The sequence below is a fragment of the Balaenoptera acutorostrata genome, chromosome 1, assembly GCF_949987535.1.
Source record: "Balaenoptera acutorostrata chromosome 1, mBalAcu1.1, whole genome shotgun sequence".
NCBI classification, from domain to species: domain Eukaryota; kingdom Metazoa; phylum Chordata; class Mammalia; order Artiodactyla; family Balaenopteridae; genus Balaenoptera; species Balaenoptera acutorostrata.
In genome coordinates, this window is record NC_080064.1 from 89311055 (window position 1) to 89328737 (window position 17683).

At 38.9% G+C, this 17683-nt stretch overlaps 1 protein-coding gene across 3 annotated transcripts in view; it reads left to right on the plus strand.

Annotated features, from left to right (window-relative positions):
* Positions 1-17683, plus strand: part of CDC14A (cell division cycle 14A) — a 179173-nt gene that overhangs the window by 122308 nt on the left and 39182 nt on the right. For all 3 annotated transcript variants that reach the window (XM_028163371.2, XM_028163370.2, XM_057530740.1), the window contains one exon: positions 3536-3674. In XM_028163371.2, the coding sequence (XP_028019172.1) occupies positions 3536-3674 (139 nt within the window). The remainder of the gene's footprint in view (positions 1-3535; positions 3675-17683) is intronic.

The following is a 17683-nucleotide window of genomic DNA, read 5'->3' on the forward strand; positions in this document are numbered from 1 at the left end:
TGGGGATTCCTTTGTGTGTTATTTTTTGTTTTTCCCTTGCTGCTTTTAATATTTTTTCTTTGAATTTAATTTTTGTTAGTTTTATTAGTATGTGTCTTGGTGTGTTTTTCCTAGCGTTTATCCTGTATGGGACTCTCTGTGCTTCCTGGACTTGGGTGACTATTTCCTTTCCCATGTTAGGGAAGTTTTTGACTATAATCTCTTCAAATATTTTCTCAGACCCTTTCTTTTTCTCTTCTTCTTCTGGAACCCCTCTAATTCGAATGTTGATGTGTTTAGTGTTGCTCCAGAGGTCTCTGATATTGTCTTCAATTCTTTTCATTCTTTTTTCTTTATTCTGCTCCTTGCAGTTATTTCCATCATTTTGTCTTCCAGCTCACTTATTCGTTCTTCTGCCTCAGTTATTCTGTTATTGATTCCTTCTAGTGTATTTTTCATTTCAGTTATTGTGTTGTTCATCTCTGTTTGTTTGTTCTTTAGTTCTTCCAGATCTTGTTAAACATTTCTTGTATTTTCTCAATCCGTGCCTCCATTCTATTTCCAAGATTCTGGATCATCTTTACTATCATTGCTCTGAATTCTTTTTCAGGTGGATTGCCTATTTCCTCTTCATTTATTTGGTCTTGTAGGTTTTTACCTTGCTCCTTCATCTGTGACATCGTTTTTTCTGTCTCTTTTTTTTTTGTTATGAGTGGGATTGTGTTCCTGTCTTATTGGTTGTTTGGTCTGAGGCTTCCAACACTGGAGTTTGTAGGCTATTGTGTAGAGCTAGGTCTTGGTGCTGAGATGAGTAACTTTGTGAGACCTCATTCCGATGAATATTCCCTGAGGTCTGAGGTTCTCTGTTTGTCCAGTGGTTTGGACTCGGAGCTCCCACAGCAGGAGCTTTGGCCTGACCCCTGGCTCAGGAACCAAGATCTTGCAAGTTGCATGGGATGGGGAAAAAAAAAAAAAGAGAACAATAACAAAGTAAAAAATAAAATTAGATTAGGAAACTGACAGATATGTTAGAAAGAATATAAAAATAAAAATATAGATGAATCAATAAACCTAAGGTACATCAGTACCACAACAGTAAAAAAGAGGAGGAGGGAAAAGAAAAAAAAATAAAGGGGGAAAAGGTCTTGGCTGTGGAGGGCGGGGCCTAAGAAAGGGCAAGGTTTGGGCGGTGGGTGCAGCCAATGCTGAGGACCCACAGGGCTGGAAAATGTCCTGGGAGCTGTGGTGGGTGGGGCTTAGGCTCAAGGAACAGAAGGGGCCCAGGCGTGCCCCCCATCCCTGGTCTCAGAGGGCAGGGGACCTCACCTAGGAGCCCAGCAGGCTTCCTGGGCTTGAGTGGATGGGGTAAGCGCCCTCCTCTCCTCTCCTGCTCCTCCGGTCTGGGAGGGCTCCTCCTGCCTGCCTCTCCTGATCTGCCTGGCCTCCCTCCTATGCTGCCGGGGGGGGGGCAGCCTTGGAGTGCAGGGAACCGGCCTAGGAGCTCAGCAGGCTCCCCAGGCCCGAGTGGGCGGGGCGATTGCCCTCCGCACCTCTCCCACTCCTCCCAGATGCCTCCTCCCGCCTGTCTCTCCTGATCTCCCCAGCTTCCCTCTTATGGCCCCAGGACCCACGTGGCCTTGATGGGGCTTTGGAGAGGGGCTACTGGCTTGGGAACTCAGCAGGCTCCCTGGAGGGCCAGCCGATCGCCCTCCACTCCTCTCCCGCTCTTCCTAGAGAGTCCCTCCTGCCTGCCTCTCCTGATCTCCCTGGCTTCAGGGGCACCGATCCTGTCTGGCCTCCACTTCTGCTCCCCCCTCAGTCCCCCCACGTCCTACTGGTTCACTTGGGGGTTCCTCCCATCTCCTTGGGCGTCAGAGTCCCTCACTGGTGGCCGGCAGGCACCCTAATTGTGGGGAGACGCTAACTCCGCGTCTTCCCACACCGCCATCTTCATCCTATCACTTTTGTTTCTCTGGAGAGAGAAAAAAAAATCACAATTTGTAAAAACACTTTGAAGAACATTTTGATCATGATAGTAACCAATATGTCCTTGAAAATCATTTCTAATTATATTAATTTCTCCTACATAACAGAAATTGGGTTCAACATAAGAAATATGTTGACACAAAAGTTTCCAAAAAATGTAAGAGCCTCGGGAAAGGAAACTTGAGCACTTCCATTGGCTTGGTTCTTAGTGGATTGTGTGCTCTCATAAGGGCCAGGACCATGTCTGTTTTATTCATCGCCTTATCCCCAGCTTCTAGCACAGTACCTGGCAGGTAGTAGCTGCTCCATCAATACCTATTGGCTGAGGAAATAATGAAATCCTGGTCTCTGAAGGAGTTACATAGAGGTTAGGACCACCTGGTGGAGATAGTGTTGAAGCAGTCATGAGTTAGGCAGCTAATGGGGCCTGATGATGCTTATGGTGTCTTGTTACTTTGATTCTATAATTCCTTATTCTACGATAAGTTAAAAAAAAACCTCACCATTTAAATAGGCTTAAAAAAATGACCATGATAATATAATCAGTTACACTACTGACTCAGAGTCACACACACAAAGTGTTTTTTTTAAAATTAATTAATTAATTATTTTTTGGTTGCGTTGGGTCTTACTGTGGGTGGGCTTTATCTAGTTGCAGCGAGCGGGGGCTACTCTTTGTTGCAGTGCGCAGGCTTCTTGTTGCAGTGGCTTCCCTTGTTGGAGAGCACAGGCTCTAGGCGCATGGGCTTCAGTAGTTGTGGCATGTGGGCTCAGTAGTTGTAGTGCACGGGCTTAGTTGCTCCGCGGCATGTGGGATCTTCCTGGGCCAGGGCTTGAACCCATGTCCCCTGCATTGGCAGGCAGATTCTTAACCACTGCGCCACCAGGGAAGTCCACAAACTGTTAACTGAAGGTTCATCTCAGCCTGGGCTGGAGCTAAGGATGGGGAGCATGGGGACACCTGACAGCTGATTTTTTTTTTTAAGTTAGTTTATATATTTAAAAAAAATTATTTATTTACTTTTGGCTGAACTGGCTCTTTGGTGTGGCGCACGGGCTTCTCTAGTTGCGGTACGTGGGCTTAGTTGTGGTGAATTGTGGGATCTTAGTTCCCCAACCAGGGATCGAACCCGGGCCCCCCTGCATTGGGAGCGTGGAGTCTTAACAACTGGACCGCCAGGGAAGTCCCTGACAGCTGATATTTTGCAAGTGCTTGTCTGGAACCAGTATTGCCTTAACAATGTTCACAATGACAGTCATTCTCAAAGGCCCTCAGGGGTTGAACTCTCCATAATTTTCAAGATCCTTGCTCTGATTTTTATATATATTTTTACATATGTTTATTTTGATCATATGATCTATTTTTTAAAAATTTCTTGAGTTAGAATTATCTTTCAACCCCTCCCCCCCCCCCCCCCAATCATGAAAAAGCATTACATTATTGCCTGGGTTTAAAAATCTTGTATTATATTTGAAACCATAGCAACTTCTGGACAGGGTTTAATTTCAGTGTTTTTGTGGGTGCATTTGCTGTATTTTGTATTTCTTGTTGTGTTTCCCTCTCTTACAGCTGGTCTTGGAAGAACAGGGACCTTGATAGCCTGTTATGTCATGAAACACTACAGGTTTACACACGCAGAAATAATTGCTTGGATCAGAATATGCCGGCCCGGCTCTATTATAGGACCCCAGCAGCACTTCCTGGAAGAGTAAGTATAGTGTCTGCATTATCACATGATGTTCTTGTTCCTGATTATTTCTGCTGCGTGTTCCCTGGTTGTGGACTATGTCAAGCCCGTGGTTGTGAAATGGCTGCATTGTTAGAGAAGGCTGTACCTCTAATGGAACGTTGTTGATTTGACAGCTAATGCATTCTAACTTTGTACCTTTTGTATTTCTTAGATCAGGTGAGAGTGAGAAGAAAATCACAGAGCCATCTCTGCCTACCTTTTTTCTGTCATTTTCTATGTGTGATCTGGCTACAGTGCAATTTTCTTATGTCAGCCCACTTGGCACTTTTCATTCTTTTTTTTTGTTTGCACATCTAAAAGCAGAATGAGAAAAAACACACTACAGAGGTCAGTCCGGGATTTCGATGACATTGCCGCTCCTCTGACAACTAACTAAGCTGTTCATGTAGCTGCAACTTATGAGTTACCAAGGAAGAAATAAAGAAAACTGGGTAGTCCTGGCTCTACCACTAACTAGCTTTATGACCATTATTTACAAGAATACTTATAAATTCCTTCTTTCATCTGTTCACGTACTCATTCATTAACTATTTGTCAAACCCCAGCCCGCAAGGCGGAGAGGTTTAACCTGTTAAGAGTACAACCCTTTCTGATTTCCCCTTAAAATTTCAGAAATTACCATTAAGTTACCCATTAAGAAAATGAAGAGATGAAATTAGCACTAGCTGATTTAGGTCCAGCTCTAAAATTAATTGGTGATGTTTTATACTGAAATTTCATTTTTTTCTTTTTATTCTGGTGTGGATCTATATGGAATAACATTCTTTTCCAGATAATTCCTTTCCCATTTAAATCATTTTATGTCGATGAGAAACAGATGATCATGAATTTCATAGAAAGATGCAGTAAGCAAGCTTTAAGCATCTGAAATGGATAAAAGGATTTGAGCCTACCGAGCAGTTACTTTAGTTGCCAATCCCAGAGGGAATAAGTGATAGGAAAAGACATGCTGAAGCATGTGCAGTTATACCTTAGCTTAAAAGAATGAGGTGGAAGTGTAATGAATACACAAGGAAAAAATACCCAAGAATAGGATCATTAAGAAGACAAGTTCCTAAGTATTTGGCCTGTGAGAAACAAATAAAATAATTATATTATTTTAGAGCTTTCTTCTTGTCAGATTCTCTGCCAGTGGTTTCCATTATTTTGCATTATGTATGCCTACAGCATGGGACTTTGTGCTGTGTATCTGCCAGGGGCTTGTTGTACTAATTACTTACTAAAGTTTAATAAATGGCCTTAGGGTTAGAAAACAAAAAACATTCCTAAACCTGGATCTTTAAGCCATCTCTTAAAATCATTGTTTGGAAGAATGTTCATTCATTAAGTACCTACCGAATACTCACCTTGCCCCTGGCTCTCTGCTAGGTACAATTCACAAGGTGAGATTTTCCTGAGAACACCACTGGTCAAATTCTCCTGGATGTCTCAGGCCACCAGATGCCACAACCCTCCCACTTCATGCCTGCATACTCCTCCTTCCTACACCCTGCTCTGCCTTCTCTCTCTGCCATGTCTCAGAATAATAACAGAAGAAATTAGGGTTATAAGGCAAAGGCATTCTAAGTTGAAGAGTTTTTCATTTATAGATACTTAAGCGGCAAAACTTAGTTTATTTACTTAGGTGTGAGTCAATACTGTAGTTTTCTACTATCTGTGAATCAGAGGTGCAGGAGTGACTTCCTTATATAACAAGATATTAAAATCAGTTATTACTAATATTTAGGTCAGAACCTTCCTGAAGGCAGGATCTTGATCTGAGGCACTATACCTTCTATATTCTGCAGTATTTCCTATAGAGCCCTTTCTATGGAGAAATGTCTGCATTACTCATGGGCTTTCACAGGCTTTTTCGATTGCCTCCTTCTAGGTATTGGTCTATGGCCTAATTTACTTTATGCCTCTAAGTGGCACCAGAGGTAGTATTTTGCTTTACTTGACTGTGCACACTACTTTTGTTTTCTCCTTCTTTCCTATTTTCCTTTTTCAAGACTATGTCTTTTGCAAATATTTTCTCCCATTCTGAGGGCTGTCTTTTCATGCTTTGTGATGACCTAGAGGGGTGGGATAAGGAGGGTGGGAGGGAGGCTCAAGAGGGAGGGGATATGGGGACATATGTATGCATATGGCTGATTTGTTGTACAACAGAAACTAACACAGTATTGTGAAGCAATTATACTCCAATAAAGATTAAAAAAAAACCCAACTCACTAAAAAAAAAAAAAAAAAAGAGACAATGTCTTGATGTACCTCATGGCAGAAGACATACTTTACTGTGTTAGTGACATTCATTCTTTCAACAGATGTATGTTAGGTGCACACTCTCTGCCAGGCAATGCTCCTGATCCTGGGGGTGCAGCAGTGAATGCAACAGACGAGGTCCTTTCCTCCCAGGGTGTCAGTATTTCTCGTGGAAGGAGCACACAATAAACAAGTGTATAAGTTTATATACAAGATGATTTCTGACAGGGACATGACAATAGAGACCAGCAGCAGAGGAGGGGCATGACTGGTGGGGGAAAGCCATTCTGGTTGGTGTGAAATAGTATCTTAATTTGTATTTTCCTGATGACTCATGATCTTGAACACCTTTTATATATGTATCTCCTCTGTGAGGTGTTTGGCCCAAGTCTTTGCCCAGTAAAAAAATTTTTTTAAATTGTTGATTTGTGGTAGTTCTTTATTTTATTTTTTAATTAAAAATATTTGTTGAAGTTAATATAAAACCATTATTTTTCACAGTACTACACACAGAGCTGATACTGTCATTCTACAAATTATTTAATATTAGGAAAAGCAGTTAAGGTTGTATCTGGCAGCTTTACAAGAGCACTTTTGCTTTTCAGTGAGATTTTTTTTTTTAAATTGAGGCATGATTGACATATAACATTATATTAGTTTCAGGTGTACAACATAATGATTCAATATTTGTATATATATTTTAGATATGAGTTCTTTGTCAGATGTATGTGCTGTATGTTTTTTAATGAGCAAAATTAAAAATTTTGCTGAAACTGATTTTTAAAAATTAACTTCTTATCCTGCAACCTTACTATTTTCATTCATTAGTTCCGGTAATTGTTTTTTTCCTTTTTTCTCGTTGCTAACACTTCCATTACAGTGTTAGTTAGAAGTGGTGAAAATGGACATCCTTGTCTTGTTCTCAGTCTCAGGGGGAAGGCATTCAGTCTTTCATCGTTAAGTATGATGTTAGCTGTGGGGTTTTCATAGATGACCTTTATCTGAATGAGGAAATTACCTTCTCTTTTTTAGTTTGAGAATTTTTATTAATAATGGGTATTGAATTTTTGTCAGTTTTTTTCTACATTTATCAAGATAATCATAATCTTCTAATGTGAATTACACTGATTTTTGAACGTGGAGCTATGATGTGCATGATGTGCTATTCTTTTTTCATATGGCTGGATTCGATATGCTAATATTTGTTAAGGATTTCTGTGTCTTTATTCATGAAGGACATTGGTGTGTAATTTTCTTTTCTTGTAATACTTTGGTTAAGTTTTGGTATCAGGGTTACGCTGGCTTCATAAAACAAGTTGTGAAGCATTTCCTTTTCTATTTTCTACAAAGAATCTATGTATAAGATAATACTGGATTTGAGGGGGTGGGATGGGAAATTAGGGGATGAGAGAGTCATTTGGAAATAAGGACCTGGTTGATGTTGGATTACCTGGAAGGGTTGATCGTCTGGTGTGACAAAGGTAGACCAGGATGTGAACCATGATGGGTTTTGTTCTGAAAAGCTTTTAGAGCCAGGTGGGTCATCAGTAGAGGCCAGAGGGTACGAGCCCTCCGATGCCTTTCTACCCAGCAACTTCTGGGGTATGGTAACCAAGGGGATGAAGGACCACTTGCTTAGGTGGGTAGCAGGGGAGCATGAGGTACCCAGGTAGTCTCCGCTCCTCTGCAGAGTGGTGTTGTGGTCTGCTGGAGGAGGTGCTGGGTCACAGGGAGCCTGGGGGGCTCTGGTGGTCAAGCACTTCTGTTCAGTTCCTTCCCTGACTTTTTCTAACCATCCTGCTGGGAAAGGTTATTTAACATGCCTTTCTCTAACCATTCCAAACATGACCTCAAGCCTTCTTCCAAGCTACATTTTATGCCAATAATGATTTTTTCTCTTACCTTTCTCATGTTGCTCCTATTAGCTGATAAAAGTTTACTTCCTCTATTACATATAAACCATAAGAAGAGAGGGAAAGGGTTCATTTATGGTTCTACTTTCTTTTAACAAGCTCCTAATGATAAAACTTTAAAATAATTTTCCATCTTGAACATTACTGTTACAATTTTCTGTTGGTTTTAAGTTTTTTTTCAGTGGCCTTTAATATAACTGTCCATATCATTTTTGTCCCAGATTGCAGGGATGCCTCCTTTTCTCCCTCATTTCCTTCCTTCCTTCCTTCAACAACTATTTGTTGAAAACCACTGGTAGGCAGTGTTCTTTGCACCTGGGAAGCTGCAGTGAAAGAGTAACTCCTGACCTATAGAGATGGAAGAAAAAGAAAGAGGAGGAGGAGAGGGGGAAGGGGGAGGGGAGGAAGAAGAAGAAGAAGGTGGGGGGGTTGATTGGTTGTGTGATTAATAAACAAATGCATAAATTATATAGTTTCTCTGAACATGATTGGTGTGATGCAGAAAAATGAAGCACAGAAGAATAGGGGAAGGAAGAAAAGGCAGTTTTAAATAGAGTGGTCGTGGTGGGGCTCATTGAAGACTTTTGAGCAAAGATCTCGAAGAGCTGATAGAATAAATCATAGGTGTTTTGGAGAAGAGGGTTTTCCTCTGAGGGAACAACTGCTGAGGCTCTGAGTGGGAATGTGCCTGAGGCCACCATGGCTGAAGGGGAGAGCAAGGGAGACGAGGCCAAGAGGAAAAAGGTCAGATCAGGCATCCTTCTAGGCCTTTGTAGGAGTTTGGCTTTTCTTTGCATGAGATGAAAAGTCAGCAGAGGGTTTTGAGCAGAGGAGCGAAGTGATCCAACTATAATACACACACACACACACACACACACACACACACACACACTTTTTTAATTAAAATTTTTACTTTGGAATAATTGTAGATTAATGTGCCGTTGTAAGAAATGACAGAAAGAACTCTTGTGTACCCTTTACCCACTTTCTCCTAATGCTACCATCTAGCAAAACTATAGTATAATATCACAATCAGGATATTGACATTGATGCAGTTAAGATATAACATTTCCATCACTGCAAGAATCCCTCACATTGCCTTTTTATAGCTACTCTCACTTCCTCCCTGCCCACATCCCCTCCTTGACTCCTGACAACTGCCAATCTGTTCTTCCTTTATATATTTTGTCATTTCAAGAGTGTTATATATATGGAATTATAGAGCATGTAACCTTTCGGGCTTGGTGTTTTTCACTCAGTATAATTCTCTGGAGATTCCTCCAGGGTGTTGCATGTAGCAATAATTGTTGCTTTTTGTGGCTGAGTAGCATTCCAAGGTATGAATGTTCTGCTGTTTGTTAACCGTTCACCTGTTGAAGGACAGCTGAACTGTTTCCAGTTTTCAGCTATTATGAATAAAGATGCTATAAATGTTCATGTACAGGTTTGTTCAAACATAAGTTTTCATTTCTCTGGGTTAAGTGCCCAAAAGTGCAATTGCTGGATTGTATGGTACGTGTTTAGTTTTATAAGAAACTGTCAAACTGTTTTCCAGAGTGGCTGTACCATTTTACATTTTCACCAGCAGTGTTTGAGTGATAGAGTTTCTCTTCATATTTGCCAGCATTTTTTTTTAGCCATTCTGATAGGTGTGTAATGATATATCTTTGTGGGTTTGGTTTGCATTGAAATTGTAATTGTAAGTAACAATGAACAACTTTTCATGTACTTATTTGCCATCCCTATAACTTTTTGGTGAAGCATCTGTTCAAGTCTTTTGTTTATTCTTTGAGTGATTTGTTTTCTTATTATTGAGTTTTGAGAGTTCTTTAATGTTCTAGGTACTAGTCCTTTGTCTGATAAATGGTTTGCAGATATTTTCTCTCAGTCTGTAACTTGTCTTTCATCCTCTTAATAGAATCTTTCACAGAGCAAAAGTTTTAAATTTTGATGAAGTCCAATTTATCAGTTTTTTCCTTTTTTAGATCACACTTTTAGTATCAAATCTAAGATCTCTTTGCTTAGCCATAGATCCCCATGAGTTTGTGACTCCTTTTGAGTTACTTTTGTGTAAGATGTGAGACTTAGGTCAAGGTTCATTTTTTTTTTTTTTGCTTATAGATGTCCAGTTGCTCTGGCACCATTTGTTGAAAAGGTTATTTTTTCTCCATTGAATTACTTTTACATCTCTGTCAACAATTAGATGGGCATATTTCTTTGTTCTTTATTCTGTTCTGTTGATGTATGTGTCTATTCTTCCTCCAATGCTGTACTCTCTTGATACTGTACTTACATAGAGAGCCTTAACAGAGGAATGACTTCTCCCATTTTTCATTCTTTAACAAAATTGTCTTAGCAATGCCAGTTTCTTTTCTTTTCCATATAAATTTTAGAATAATCTTGTCCACATCTACAAAAAAATCATGCTGCAATTTTGATGCAAATGTGTTAAATCGCTATATCAGTTTTGGGAGAATTGACATCTTTACTGTTGTTGAGTCTTCTAATCCATGAACACAATATGTCTTTTCATTTATTTATATCTTCTTTGATTTCTTTCATCATCATTGTTTAGCTTTCATCATATAAGTCCTGTTTTGTTAGATTTACACCTAAGTACTCCAATTTTTTTGAGTGATTATAAATGATACTGTTTTTTAAATTTCAATATCCATGTATTAATTGCTCATACATAGAAATACAATTGACTTTCTATCTATACTTATTTTGTATCCTGAAATTTAAGAGAGAGAGAGAGAGAGAAATGTGTGTGAATTCCTGGGGATTGCTGCAGAGACAATCATGTCATCTACAAATAGGGAGAATTTTGTTTCCTTTCCAATCTCTATGTCTTTTACTTCCTTTTTTTCCCTTGGTGCACCAGCTAGAACTGGAATAATTGTGGTGAAAATAGACATCCTTCCCTTGTTCCCAGTCTTGGTGGGGGAAAATATGCAGGCATTCACCATGAAATATTAATTGTAGGTTTATCAAGTTGAGGAAGTTCCCCTCTATTTCTGTATTGCTGAGAGTTCTTATTATGAGCAGGTGTTGAATTTTGTCAAATGCTTTTCCTGCATTGATTGATATGATCATGTGGTTTTCTTCTTTAGCCTGTTAATATGGTGGATTACACTGATTTTTAAAAAATATTGAATGAGGCTTACATCTCTGGAATAAATCCCACTTGATCTTATAAATGGGGAGTTTGCAAATATGATCAAGTAAAGGATCTCGGAGTGAAGAGATTATTCTGGATTATTCTGGTGGGTTCAGTATAATCACAGGGACACAGGAGGAGTCAAATAGACAAGAAGGTGATGTGATGATAGAAACAGAGATTGGATTGAAGCTGGAGGACGGGACCATACACCAAGGAGTATGGGCAGCCACTGGTGGCTGAAAAAGGCAAAGAAACAGATTCTCCCTTCATGGTCTCCAGAACGAACCAACCCTGCCAACAATTTGACTTTAGCTCAGTGAAGCTGATGATGGACTCCTGACCTCCACAACTGTATGAAAGTAAATACGTGTTCTTCTAAGCCACTAAGCTTGTGGTAATTTGTGATAGCAGCTTTGTTCAGAGAAGAAACTAATACAGCTGTGTACATTGTATACATTTGTGTAGATAGTCAGTAAATATGTACAGTAAGATACACAGATCCTAATTTGAACATGTATATTCCAGACTTCTCTTTTTTTTTTTTTTTTTTAAATTTTTTTTTTTTTTTTTTTTAATTTTTATAGCTACTTTATTTATTTATTTCTTTATTTTTGGCTGTGTTGGGTCTTCAGTTCTTGCGAGGGCTTTCTCTAGTTACGGCAAGTGGGGGCCACTCTTCATCGCGGTGCAGGGACCGCTCTTCATCGCGGTGCGCGGGCCTCTCACTATCGCGGCCCCTCCCGTTGCGGGGCACAGGCTCCAGACGCGCATGCTCAGTAGTTGTGGCGCACGGGCTTAGTCGCTCCGCGGCATGTGGGATCTTCCCAGACCAGGGCTCGAACCCGTGTCCCCTGCATTGGCAGGCAGACTCTCAACCACTGCGCCACCAGGGAAGCCCCAGACTTCTCTTATTCATCATATTTCTACTTTGGAGTATTTGATGTAGTAGAGTTGCATGATTGACATGTTATTTCAGGAAGATTGGGCTGCAACAATGTATAAGATGAATCGAATGGAGGGAGATTGGAGTCAGAGAGGCTAAAAAGGAGACTACTACTAAAATCTAGGGGACGGGGACTTGTCAAAGGGGCTGGAAGTTAGACCGAAGAATTAGAGATGGGCACCAGAGCATTTCAAGGAAATACATCTCAGGCTTTGAAGACTGACTAATGATATGAGAAATGAAGAGCGTGATGTCAGTGATGACGTAGAAGCATGAATAAGTAACAGGTTCATTAGGAAAGAAAGAGGATTCAAAAGTTTTCTAATAGGTTTTCATCTGTCGAAAATGACTGAACAAGTTAGAGGGATTGTATTCTTTCAGAAGTGAAAAATCCAGTCAGTGCTTTTTAGATAATGTTCATTCTAAATCTGTGACTTTAGGAAAGCTGGTTTGTCACATCGTGCTAGTCCTTGAACACCAAAATGTACCCAGGTGTTGGTTTCTATGCCTTGAAGAAATCTTCCTCTTAATGTCACCAGCAGTAAGAGAGATGTTTATTAACATCCTTGTGAGCTGATGAATTTATGTATTGGCAGATCAAGACATCCCTTTTGTTACGGACTGAAATTTTATATTTAAATTTTTTTCTAGGATATAAATAAAGCTGTTTGCAAAACAACCATCAGGTGTTTTTATTCTACTTAAAGTTCATATTCTTAAGCTAAAAACACCATTCTGCACCCAAAATATGTCTTCTGCCAAATATCCTCAAAGTTCTTAAAATGCTGCACAAACATGCCTCTTTTATTACTGAACCAAGTCTAGACTCATCCTTCTCAGAGAGAGCCTGTAGAATATATATAGTATATAGATGGGATCAGGCTGCTTTTATGATTTATTTTATTGAATATTCACTGTGTGATACTATGCTGACCTCTGGATCATGATCCACTGAAGCTTTCATTCATTAGAAAAGGATCCTTGAGGGACAGGTATGCAGTTCCCATGGGGACTTTCAGCTCACAGAGATCCTTTACTTATGGGAACTGATATGATGTTGTTATTGTTTTTATTTTTTAAAATCCTCCTGAGGCAGTAAGAACTCAGAGCTTAAGTCTGGATTCTGCAGGGAGTTCTGTATTTGCAAAGTAGAGCTTCCACTTTGAATGAAGTTATCTTTAAGAAAACAATGTTGTGGCTGAACTCTTTTGTTCCTAAATCCATAAATCAGAAATTGCCCCATTCTGCTTTATTATCATAGATATTTTCATCAACTTCCAGTAAGTTGGATATTTTTCAGCATTGTAATGTAGTTATAAGCCTTTGGTTATCTGCAGTACTTCTCAGATATTAAAGTGTGTCACATCCATTTGGGGATTTTGTGAAATGCACTTTCCAGCAAGCTCCCAGGTGATAACTATGCTGCTGGACCACCAACCACATTGTGTAACAAGAGTCTGTGGCTCATTTTTACTTGTAGATATCAGCTTATACAACATTTAGTTTGGTGCTTATGGCATTTGGTTAGTTTCACAATTGGATTGAACAAAGATAGAAATTAATAGTTCAACCATTGGTTTTTATTTCAGGAAATTACTAAAAATAAGATGAAGAAGACCTGTTCAAGAAAATGGAAAAGTGCTTAAAAATGTCTAACAATAACCGCTTGAGTTTTAAATTATAATTTATTTATAGTATTTTTTTAAGATACGTGGGCTAGGTCAAGAAATATGGATTAAATTTTTTAAATAATCTTTTTTTAAGATTTAAGAACTTGTCTTTCCTAAAATACAGTACTTAAAATTTGAAATATTGTGAACAAAAGAATTTAAAATAATAATAGACAATATTGTGATTTGTTTATTAAGCTAACAAGCACATTGCATAGGTTTGAGTTTGCACTGTTTATTTGACAGTCATATTTTTGCAGTAACACTCAGTTATATTGCTTTTCAGTATTTACTGTTGCATCACTTGATCCATTTATTGACTCTCAGTTGGCATTGAATCTACTAACTAAGCAAAAATAAAATTCTAATATGGGTCTAAGTAAAAAGGATAAGGTATATGTAAGAAATTTTGGCAACGATGGCATCAGAAATTTATCTTGAAATACTCATATCAGTTACTGAAGATAGAAGATTGAATGATTTTTGTTTTGTTTCCTTTTTTTTCTTATTAAAATATGTTTTATTTGTTGACTGAATAATGCTAGTTCTATGTTTCCTGTGTAAAAGGGTTAGAGTTGGAAAAACAAAATGTAAGCCATAAAGCATTAGGTTTACTTATAAAGTTTGTACTTTGGTATGATACCAGTGATCTAGCTCCTAATTGTGGGGTTCTATCCCTAAATGAGAATTAACTAATTGAATCTTTTTGGGAATTCCCTAAGTCATTTTTTTCTCTCCTTGTGTATTTCAGGATCAAGAACTTTTCCCTACACCCTCATAAATTCTTTCTAAGCATCTTCCTATTAAATCTTCCACTCTTACTCTTCAAAGTGAGAGTAGAACTCCTTGAATACCTGTCTCCTTCCCACCCCCTGAATCTTGGGTACTGCTGTCTAGTCTGTCTTCCTTTGATATCAGGTTAGACCATTTCATTAGTCCAATTCTTTGAACCAGGAACTACTCTGTTTCCGTAAGAGCCCTGGGGCAGTGGAAGGAGGCACACAGGGCAGATTGGGGCTCAAGTCACAGCTAGAGGAGACCTAGGTCGAGGTAGAAAGTTGGTTGGGTTTCTATATGAAATGACCAAATGGTGGCTTTGGATGGACACTGGGGTCAGGATTAGGTCATACGAGAAAAATATGTGTCGAGGATGGAAGAAGTGATGAAGAGGAAGAGTTAGGATGGTGTGGAGATGGGATTCGGTTACAGTCAGGAAAGTGAGAGAGAAGAGGTCAGCCACAAACAGAAGAAGCTGCACTGTAGCTGCCACTGTGTTCTGAATTCAAAACCAGGAATATCTGTAACAATGCAACTGACCTGACTTTCTTTAGAGGAATTTTAAAAGCAGTTTTTTTTTTTTTTAAAGACTCATGAAGGTTTTATATCAGAATTAGCTATGACTTGGCTTGTAATGAGGCCAGGTTAATTAGTTTTTTTCTTATGTCCCAGGCTTGGCTAGCCCAAACCTGACTAACTTAGGGCCAGGACATGGCCAAAAATAATGACCCTAGCACTGGCTACTTTTCTCAACAAGACTCTGTTCAAAGTTACTTCAAAGCACTTGTTCTTTTTTGGTAAAGGGTCAGTTATGTCACACTCTCTTAGAAAATGCACTACTTTACTGGAGGATTTACTTTGAGTTGGTGTGTTAGCTTCACAGGATTTGATTTTTAAATGCTGAATACTTAAAAATACATGTTTTACTTCTTCTGTTTGAGATGAGGCTTTTAAGGAGTAATAGACACCACAATAAAAGCTAGCGTGGTTTCCACTGTCATTAAAAAAAGGTATTTGCATGAAGTGCTGCTTTTTCTTAAGGAGCACTTGAGTACAGCATCGCTTAGCAACACACAAATCAACTTTGACAACTTATCATCTGTATATTCAGGTTTAAATCAAGTCTTTCCAGTGATGGGATAGATTGAGTCTTTTAAACTGAGCAAGTGAAAGGTGTCATGTTGTCACCTTCATCTTTAGGTTGGCAGCAAGTTTATAACATTTTGGAATTAGAATTTTTTTCAATTTATCCTCTTGGGCCTCCAGCTTCTCAGCTTCTGTTCCCTCTTCATGTTTTTTATACCTAAAGATCCTTACAGGGTCTTTCCTTCAGTTCTGAGATCGAAGGTAAGCCCCTTAGCGTGGTGTGCAGAGCCTGCCAGGAGCTGCTTCCCGTCTCCTCTCCTATGAAGCAGAAGGGCTTCAGCCAAGCCAAGCAACAGTTTTCCATACATGCTGTGTTCTTTGATATCACTGTTTCTTCAAGCCCACATTGTTTTTTCTGTTGGGGAATACTCTTGCTGGCTAAGCCCTGCTCATCTTTCTAGATAATGTCTGGATTCTCAGACAACTTCAGTCTGATTCTTTCAGTTTGAGTTAAGGGCCCCTTCTCCTAGGCTCCTAAGCAAATCTTGGTCATAGAGCTTTAATATTGGATTTCAGTTGTTTACTTTTCTCATACTAACCTGGGAATTTCTTGAGGGACAGGAATTCTGTCTTATCTGTTTATCCCTGTCCTTTCTGTGTGTTTCATGTAGCTGATTTTTTCATTATCTGTGACAGGGCTGAGTTTTCTTTCCCTGTGAAGAAGTAGTTCTTTATTACTGGGGAGTTTTGACCAGAGGTCCAAGACCTCTATTATTTATAAATTTAACAGTTATTTTTTGAAGTATCTATACTGTGCCAAGGACTGTGCTTTTGTTTACTACTACTGGAAGGATATAGATTCAAGCATCATATAAAAGGTTATGCTAGATGTAACAGTAAGTGAAAAAAGTTTGGAGGAGCAAAAAATTAAAGCAAGAATTTTTGAAGATACAAAGTATCAGGAAGGCTATTCCATGGTTTTATGAAGATTTCCACAAAGGGAGAAAAAGTTAAGAAGAGTTCATTTTGAATACATATTTTTTATTTATTTATTTATTTATTTATTTACTTATTTATTTTTGGCTGTGTTGGGTCTTCGTTTCTGTGCGAGGGCTTTCTCTAGTTGTGGCAAGCGGGGGCCACTCTTCATCGCGGTGCGCGGGCCTCTCACTATCGCGGCCTCTCTTGTTGCGGAGCACAGGCTCCAGACGCGCAGGCTCAGTAATTGTGGCTCACGGGCCTAGTTGCTCCGCGGCATGTGGATTCTTCCCAGACCAGGGCTCGAACCTATGTCCCCTGTATTGGCAGGCAGATTCTCAACCACTGCGCCACCAGGGAAGCCCTGAATACATATTTTTACAACTGGTATAGAAAAATTACCTCATCAACTTATGTATCCTAATCTCAGGAAACACTCCTCAGTAGTTTGCTTCCAAGAAGCAAAAAAAAATCTGCCATGATAGAATGTAGATACTGCCACACTCCTTAGTGAATTGGTGTGTGTGGATTTCTGGAATTTTAATTTTATTCATATATTTAAAAATCTACCAAATTTTTATTTTAAAATTTAATGTATTTAGAAACATTCTTTAATGTAGTTTCAATTTTAGAACAATGTTAGGAATGAAAAGTCAGTCTTGTATGTGGACAGCATTTTATATCTATAGTGGCTATCTATATATGTATCATATCTATCTCTACATCTCCATCTATATGTCTGTATCCATACAGGCTGTCTCAGAAATTATATCTAAAGGTATTTCTTTTCCTCTTTTGCTTTATTTGGAAAATATTGAAAAATGAGAACAAAGTAAAAGAAAAACAAAATTTCTTATTTGAAAGTAGGGTAGGATATTATATTTAAAATAAAGAAAGCCCCTCAACCATTCAGTTCTACCCTATGCTGTTAACATTTGGGCACTTCTTCTGACTTCTAAAGGTGCTCTTGTTAACACAGTGTAGTCATGTGCTGCCTGCTATCTTTTATGATAGCAACTTTAAAGGTTCCTTTTCAAAATTACTCTTTGTTCTGCTTTGAGCTATATTTTTATTTATTTATTTTCAGATCATTTATTTTTTACAAAAGCAAACAAAGCACATTGTTTTTAAAAAAGTAAAAAAGTGTAGACATTATGTAGTAGAAAGCAAAATTTTCCTTTGTCACTGTTCTTCGG